This window comes from Vigna angularis, chromosome 1 (genome assembly GCF_016808095.1).
Source record: "Vigna angularis cultivar LongXiaoDou No.4 chromosome 1, ASM1680809v1, whole genome shotgun sequence".
Classification (NCBI taxonomy): Eukaryota; Viridiplantae; Streptophyta; class Magnoliopsida; order Fabales; family Fabaceae; genus Vigna; species Vigna angularis.
Window position 1 is genome coordinate 5,320,409 of NC_068970.1, and position 8,392 is coordinate 5,328,800.

At 33.5% G+C, this 8,392-nt stretch overlaps 1 protein-coding gene across 1 annotated transcript; it reads left to right on the forward strand.

Moving 5' to 3' along the window:
- The first annotated feature begins 3,186 nt into the window (after nt 1–3,186).
- LOC108322709 (cytokinin dehydrogenase 3) lies at nt 3,187–7,186 on the forward strand. Its single transcript, XM_017554894.2, has 5 exons — nt 3,187–4,228; nt 4,808–4,935; nt 5,644–5,919; nt 6,146–6,414; nt 6,525–7,186. The coding sequence occupies exons 1-5, from the start codon at nt 3,604–3,606 to the stop codon at nt 6,832–6,834; spliced, it is 1,608 nt and encodes a 535-aa protein (XP_017410383.1). The 5' UTR covers nt 3,187–3,603; the 3' UTR covers nt 6,835–7,186.
- Nucleotides 7,187–8,392: the final 1,206 nt, after the last annotated feature.

Consider the following 8,392-nt stretch of genomic DNA (forward strand, 5'->3'; position numbering starts at 1 on the left):
AAGACAAAATCATAATAAATAATTTTTTTAAGCATATAAGTTATATTTTATATTTATGATAATAATTGTGAAATAAGATTATTTTTAATCAGTGCAATTTTTAAAAAACATGAGATTTCTTTAAGAAATACACATAAAGCATACATAGCAAATAATAAGCGATCAAAGAGAATTATTTTTAATGCGCAAAACGCACATGAAAAGGTATATGAAAAAGAGAAAAGATACAAGAAATCATGTAGACAAAATCTTAAGAGAAGAAAGGTTGAATCAAATCCTGGAATTCATATCCTATATAAAACTATTAGTCCACTAAGCTCGTTCTTATAATCAAGAGAACTATATATATATATATATATATATATAAATAAGAAATTGTTTGAAATCATCAAGATTATTTTTTTTTTCAGTGTTTATTAAATTTAAAACTAAGATTAAAAGAACTAAAGATAAAATGAAAATGAATATGTAACTCAATATATGAACGATAAACTTCTAAACACCCTGTTAAGGAAAACTGATTTAAGACGTACGTTATCATATAAAAGAATGGCCCTAACCCTAAAAGTATCAAATTTATAATTTTTTTAGTGAATACATCGCACTAACTCTTTAATATTCTTGACATGAAAGTGAAATCTAATTACAATGTGGCGACTTTGGAGTATAAGTATTGACTTTTTCTTTTTTTTTTTTTGTCAACAACTTTATTATGAGTTATGGAGTGAGTCAAGATGAGAGATATATATTGTGATACAAAATTGCACCATGTAGAACGTACACTACTACTACTACTATCAGCTTTTTGTTTTTCTATTTTCATAATCTATCCAAAATCAAAATTGAAAGTAACATGTGCAAGAAATGAGAACAGTAGGTCCCTCCCTCCCACTAGTATACACATATATTATATTTTCTATGATGATTTTTCTTACCAGAATTTAATGTAAATTTCATTTCTTTGAACTAGAATGAAAATAAAACTAAAATTTGAAGAGGTTTTTCAAAAGAAGCAAATCATATCAGAGGAAGTTACTGCAGCAAGTTTGATTATTTATATATGTAGAAAGTTGACAGTGTAGTATGATTTGTTTTGATTTTTTTTACCTTATGTGTCTCTAAAAAAAGTGAGTGAGCGATTAACCGGTTCAGTGATGATCTGGAAGAAGATACGGTTTTGATGATAAGGTTGGTTTGAACCAGGATTCAGAATCTATGAGATGATATGGTTGGAAATGTGAAATGAATATTTTTGTTTGAAATGTTATTGTTTTCTCGTTGCGTTTGTTTTTGGGACCACGTGATAGATCTCCAAAAAGATCTTGAATATCTAAGAAACAGTCCCCCCTCTACTTCCCATTGCAGTGCACGGCATTGTCTTACTTTGTTTCATTCCTTCTATTAGCATTAACTGCCATGCCAAAAACTTGTGTCTTTCTTTGTACTGAACCCGCAAAACAACAACTGGTAAAATTTTAAAACCACTTTGAAACTAAACGACAAGGAACAGCCCCCTCTCCCCTTTTCATATTTGTCTATGTATAATTCGTGAAGATATGTGTATCTCTGTCATATGCCTTTACATCTCTCATTTACAAGGATCTATCAGAAACGGAAATATTGGCATGAAAGCTTACCTTCATTGCATATTCTCATCACTCATGGTACTACAATAACTCTGTTAAAGTATAAGGATATTGCATTTCTCGTTAACTTCAATATCAATTTCACCAAACATTTCAAAAGATGCAAAACATTCTACTATATAAAATTCTTTCTTATATCTATATACAAGTGTTAAAAACAGTAGGATTTTATTATGTATACCAAGACCAACTCTTTCTTTTCACTCTTTTTCTTTCATTAGGTAGAACCTAACAAGTAAGTACTACTGTTTGAACACGATGAAAGTTGTGTATTTTGATCAATTCAAGAATGTGAGTATAGTGGCTCTGTGCCTTGCAACTTTTCTTATGTTTTGGTTATTGGTCATGCATGTAGCATTCATCGTCAAAGATTACAATCTTGAATTGGAAGCATTAGTAGAATATGGTTCCACAGAGACTTGCATGGTGGAAGGTCTTGTTATCAGCTGATAGCTCCTCTTACCTGCGTGATCTACAAGTCAAAGATTGTTCATTGAACGCCTTTTAGTTGTTAGTCAAATTTCCTTATACAATTCTTTGTTTAGGAACTCAGATCTCTTACTTGTCTTTGTCTAATTTGTTTAATTAATTCAGCTGCTACTCAACAAAGACCAATTTGATGCATACATATATATTCTTTATATATGGTTCATAGTATCCTGACATTCTCTCAACACAGTATTTACTTTTGTCCCCTTTTGTTATCATATATGTATAAATTATCTCATAACAAATTATAAGGGAGAAGCGAAATTAAATTACTAGCCATCATGCATGTGCATGGCATGCCGTTTTTCTTACCATATTTTTATTACTTAATTATAGGATGCATGCGAGGGATTGTAGTATTTTTTATAAAATGTAAAAGACAGGAGAAGAACAAGTGGTGAGTTAGGTATATTTAGACCGGGGGAGAAGTAATTATTAATGATAATGAAGATTGTTGTAATAATTAGCAATTAATGTAATTAATAATGGGAGAAAGTTATTTTAATTTGGAATAATACGATGGAAAGGTGTTAAGTGAATTGTAAGTGTAGTGAGAGAGAAAGATTGGTGGGTATAATTATAGTTTGAGTTCCCTGCTTGACTTTTCATTGATTACATGTTGGTTTGGATGGTCACAGACAAAATCTTGGCCTGAAGAAAATCCGGTGTTATGTCTCCCTCCGTTCCCATTCTTAGTACCCCTCCACGACCCACAAAAGTTGGATGCAAAACAGTTTCATCAATCACTACTTCTCTGATCCCCAAAACATATCTTAAGAGATCCTTTTGATAATTACCTAATTTTGACTCACTTTCATCCTTAAAATAGGAAATACACCAATACCAAGTGCTAATAAAAAAAATCCTACAAATCTGTGGGTTCAAATGTTCCATTGCTGGGAATCTTCCTCATCCATCATCATTATTCACAAACAACAAACACGTACGCAAATCTTAATTAATTAATTATTTTCCTTTTAATACTTTCCTCACAATTCACATGAACCTTCACACTCTATTATCAGCTTCCATTTCCATCATACATACCTTTGAATTTGACACTTTTCCACCCCATTCTCTGCGCAATATAATTTCTAATTTCCCTTCACATCCTAAAGATGTAACCTATAATATTTTTCACACTCTCTTTGCGCAATTACCTGCGCTATATTTTTAAGCTTTTTCTTTCTTTCTTCTAGACCACATCACCTGTACACTTTTTCTCACTTTCTTTCTTATTTCTGTTTTCCACGATCCATCCCCGTATATGTATACAGCCCCAATAACTGTGTAAAACCATTTTTCTATTTCCAAACCCTCTTTTTCTCATGCAAGCTCCCTCTTTCTATTTATAGCAGCTCCCTTCACCCACTACCACACCACACCACGACACCAAACTTTTCTTCTGATCATCTTCTTCTTCTACACAACTACTACTCTCTCTCTCTCTCTCTCTCTCTCTCCAAAAATGCCTCTGAATTACCCTTCTTCAACCTGCTTCATACTACTTCTAGTAACCATAACCCGTTTGATATACACAGTGGGCAAAACCGAGCAACAGAAACCTCTGATTCTTCCAGATCTTGACATTGAAAATATATTCCATAAGCTTCGTGATGACCCCGAAACCATTCAGATGGCTTCTACGGACTACGGCCATATCGTGCATGAGCTCCCGGCAGCTGTGTTTCATCCATCTTCCATAGATGACATAGCCACCTTGATAAAAACCTCGTACAACAGTTTTGTCCCCTTTCACATAGCAGCGAGGGGCCAAGGCCACTCCACCCAAGGACAAGCCATGGCTCGTGATGGGGTAGTGGTTGACATGGCCACACTGAGAAAACAAGGAAACGGGGTTTCTATCAGTGTCTCTAAAGACCCTTTGATAGGTCACTATGCTGATGTTGGAGGGGAACAACTCTGGATTGATGTGCTACATGCCTCACTAGAACATGGACTTGCACCCGTTTCTTGGACTGATTATTTGTACTTGACCGTGGGAGGAACACTTTCCAACGCTGGAATTAGTGGCCAGAGTTTCCGCTATGGACCTCAAATCAGCAAGGTTCATGAAATGGATGTTATCACAGGTATGCAGTTTCTCCGAAGTTTCTCCGCAATTTCTCATACATCTTGTCTCGGTAATTATTACTGTTTTCATTTTAGTGGCCAAAATCAGAGACAATGGCAACCGTACCTGTCATTGTATGTAAGTTTTTCAAATTTATTGCCCAGTTTTCTTGAGAGAACGTGTTCATGTCGAAACTTTGAAAAAACGAGAAAGGCGAAGTCTTCTTGAGCTGTTCCAATTTTGTCTGTTATGATATATGACATGGTGTGTCGTCGTAGATGTTCTGCAAAAAGTATAAGAAATGATTTTGTTGAACACGTCTTATAAAACCTGTTAATGTGGTTGGTGAACTCTAGAACAGGAATGGTCTTTGTCTACAATATGGGTGAGCGATGGGTTAATCAGTAACCAGGTCCACGGTCATAGTTTTGTATTAACTTAATGTTGGTCAAATCGTTTACATTGGTCAATTCATTCATATGAAAAGACTTAATTAATTACCAACCTACGGAAAATGTTACTCTAACAATTGATGCATGCATGCATTTAATTAATTGTGCAATTTATTAAATAATTTTTGTCGTCTACTTGGTTACAGGAAAAGGAGAGTTCGTAACCTGCTCTACCCAGAAGAACTTGGAGTTATTCAACGCGGTTCTTGGAGGCTTGGGACAATTTGGAGTGATAGCAAGGGCGAGAATTGCTCTTGAGGCAGCACCCAAAAGGGTACGTCCATAAGAATTGACTAGAATTTTGTCTTGTAGCTTTTCCACCACCAATTCATAGTGACGCCAAATCGAATTGTCATTTTTTTAAGGGTGAATAGTCATTTTGTATATATACATATCTACCTAGTGGCAGTTGGCACCCACGTACGTACTGTTCATTTCATCTTATGTTGGTGTATTAGTCATCCATGATAAAAACATACACAAATGAAAACAAGACGAGTTATTCGTACGTAAGAGTTTGAACCACTTAATGTGGATTTGAAATTGAAAGCATACATAATACGAGTTTGAAAAACAGTCTTAGATCCTAAGCTCTGAACCAATAGAATTAGAAAAATTCAAGTATTATTATGATCACATTCTTTCCATGACTTAATTAAAACCTTATCTACTTTGTCAAACCAAACAACAAGTGCTCTTTCTGAAAAGACCTTCAAGATACATTCCATGACACTTTCAAGCTATAACACATGAAGAATGCGGATATTTTATGGCCACCACATGTTACAGCCGTAATCTTTTGTTTATCTTTCAAATTTTTGATTGGACCAGTGGTGTGAGCTCGTGCACATCCATTCATACATACATACATCCATAAATACGTGTCTCTCTCTCGTGTATTTCATTTTATTATATTCTATTTGGTTAGTGTAAGTTTACTGGTATAAGACAGTGTTAATGGTGAATTTTTGTTGGCATGCAGGTTAAGTGGGTCAGACTACTTTATAGTGACTTTTCTGCTTTTACCGAAGACCAGGAACGATTAATCTCAATCAATGGAAGGAAACAAAAGAATGCATTGGATTTTCTGGAAGGGATGCTGCTGATGAACCAAGGCCCCATAAATAATTGGAGATCCTCTTTCTTCCCTCTATCTGACCATCCCAGAATAGCTTCTTTAATAACTGAGCACACCATCCTCTACTGTCTTGAAGTGGCTAAATATTATGACGACCAAACCGAGAAAAATGTGGACAAGGTATCCTCTCCGGTCATATCATGTTCTAGTTAGATCACATTTCTTTTCAAAAAAAAAAAAAAAAAAAAAACCACTGTCCGTGACTAGTCAAAAGCAAATGCCTAGGTATATATGTTGTGATTCTTGGATTTACACCTGCATAACCAAGATGCTAAATCTTTATATATAACATAAATTTTAATTATTTAATAAATGGTAGTAATATTTTTCTTTTCTTTGTCTCTAGGAAATTCAAGTTTTGCTCCAAGGGCTGGCCTATATCCCCGGATTTTATTATGAGAAAAATGTCTCATACGTTGAGTTCTTGAATAGAGTTCGAAGTGGAGAGTTGAAGCTTCAGTCACAAGGACTGTGGGAGGTTCCTCACCCTTGGCTTAATTTGTTTATACCAAAATCTCAGATCTTGGATTTTAATTCTGGAGTATTCAGAGATATAATTCTTAAAAGAAACATCTCTTCTGGACCAGTCCTGGTTTACCCTATGAATAGAAACAAGTAAGCCTTGAATGATGCAATTTTTTTTTTAATTCGATCCCATCATTTTTTTTTTGCAGTGAAATTCAGAAGAGAACAGTCACTAATAATACTATGAAATTTTATTCCAGATGGGACGATAGGATGTCAGCATCTATACCAGACGAGGATGTGTTCTACACAGTTGGATTTTTGCACTCAAGTGGGTTTGATTCTTGGAAGGCATATGATGCTCAAAACAGAGAAATTTTGGAATTCTGTAGGGATGCTGGCATTAAGCTCAAGCAATATCTTCCTAATCACAGCACACAGGAAGATTGGACAAACCATTTCGGTGCCAAATGGATGAAATTCTTGGAAAGAAAACACCAGTTTGATCCAAAAATGATTCTATCACCCGGCCAAAAAATCTTCCACAAACAATTACAACCAGCGTTTTAAATATTCCCCCAATGAAAAAAAAAAAAAAAAACCTAAGTGTTCATGGAGGGACTGGTGTACATACTATGATGATCGAAACCAAAATGACTTTTGTATTTCTTTTCTAGAGAAATTAAGGTGGGGTATTAAATTCAGCATTACTTTGACATCTAAATTATGCTATGTACTTTAGATAGATTATAGGTTGGCACAGTCTTATGTACAAGAAGCACAAGTTGTCTCTCACCACTGTCTGTCACTAAACCTGCTAGTGTGGAGAAAATGTGCTGGAGATGTTATAAGGAGTTCTGGTCCTCCATTAAATGTGTAACGATTCTGTATTAATTTCTTTATATAATTTTGTTTATATATATATATATATATATATATATATATATATATATATATATATATATAACTTCTCCTAATGACACCGTCTATATGAAAAAATTATTCACCACTATACTCCAAAGCATAAGTTGTTCTGAAAGTGCTTTAATTTAATTTGAAGTTTCAGATTCTATTTTCACATTTTTTATCTTTGAAGCCAGGATAAAATTTATTAATAAAATCACACAAAAAAATTAATTAAAGAATACTATTCAGAGATTTAGGTTCAAACATATTGCAAGTGGGAGTATATATCTAATAAGTAAAACACCAAAGAACATGTAACACAAGGATAAACATTAACAAATAATTATAATATGTTCAATCCTTTAGTTCGACGTACGTGTTCAAGCACAATTTCACAACTTTTGCATACTTTTGGTGTCTTAAAGAAGATATTATAATGAAAAATTGACATTCATATTCTTGTAGATTTTACAAACATTTCTGGCCTTTTTCAAAATTATGTATATGGTTGAAGTTTTTTTTTATCTGTTAATAAAATTTTATTCAAAAAAGGGAAAACTTCTCGAACAGGAGTGCCTGATTGCTACTAATGTCTCTACCGCTCTAAGGTATGATTATAATCCGGAAAACACAGATTATATCCATATATATGATGCCATCTTAAATCAAATTATCACAAAAAATCAAACAAACAAAAAAAAGCAAAGAATATTATTATATAGAAAAATGAAACTATGTATACCCCAAATGAGGTTTATATCAGAAGCAATAGGAAGAACAAGAACGTTATAACAATTCGACATACTTAAAGAAGAATAATGAAAACTTTATTAAAAGGTGGTTGGTAATGTATAAGTGAGTGTTAGATACACTTTTTGTTATTTTTTATTCAATTTTGTTAGATAACATAAGAGGAATACAGGGTTTTGGATATTTGTTAGAACCCATTTTAAATGTGATAAACTTGATTATTAAAATAGAATAATGCTAATTGGACTAAATTAGTAGTGGTGACTTTATTAAATAGCTTCTTTTTGAGAAAACAAAAGACGAATTTGATAATGAGTTGGAATGGTGGATATCAGAAAGAATATCACATTAACCATTTTTCCATTCAGTCACATCAACTTAAAACTTTCAGGGTTGGCTTATATTTTGTCGTTCTCGCATAGGAATAATTTTTGACTTTTTGATTCAGATAGACCCACGAGGGCCTTTGTTG

Coding starts and splice junctions, on each gene's coding strand:
- LOC108322709 (XM_017554894.2), top strand. CDS start 3,604: ATGCCTCTGAATTACCCTTCTTCAACCTGCTTCATACTACTTCTAGTA. Junction 4,229..4,807: donor TGAAATGGATGTTATCACAG/GTATGCAGTTTC, acceptor ACTTGGTTACAG/GAAAAGGAGAGTTCGTAACC. Junction 5,920..6,145: donor CCGAGAAAAATGTGGACAAG/GTATCCTCTCCG, acceptor CTTTGTCTCTAG/GAAATTCAAGTTTTGCTCCA.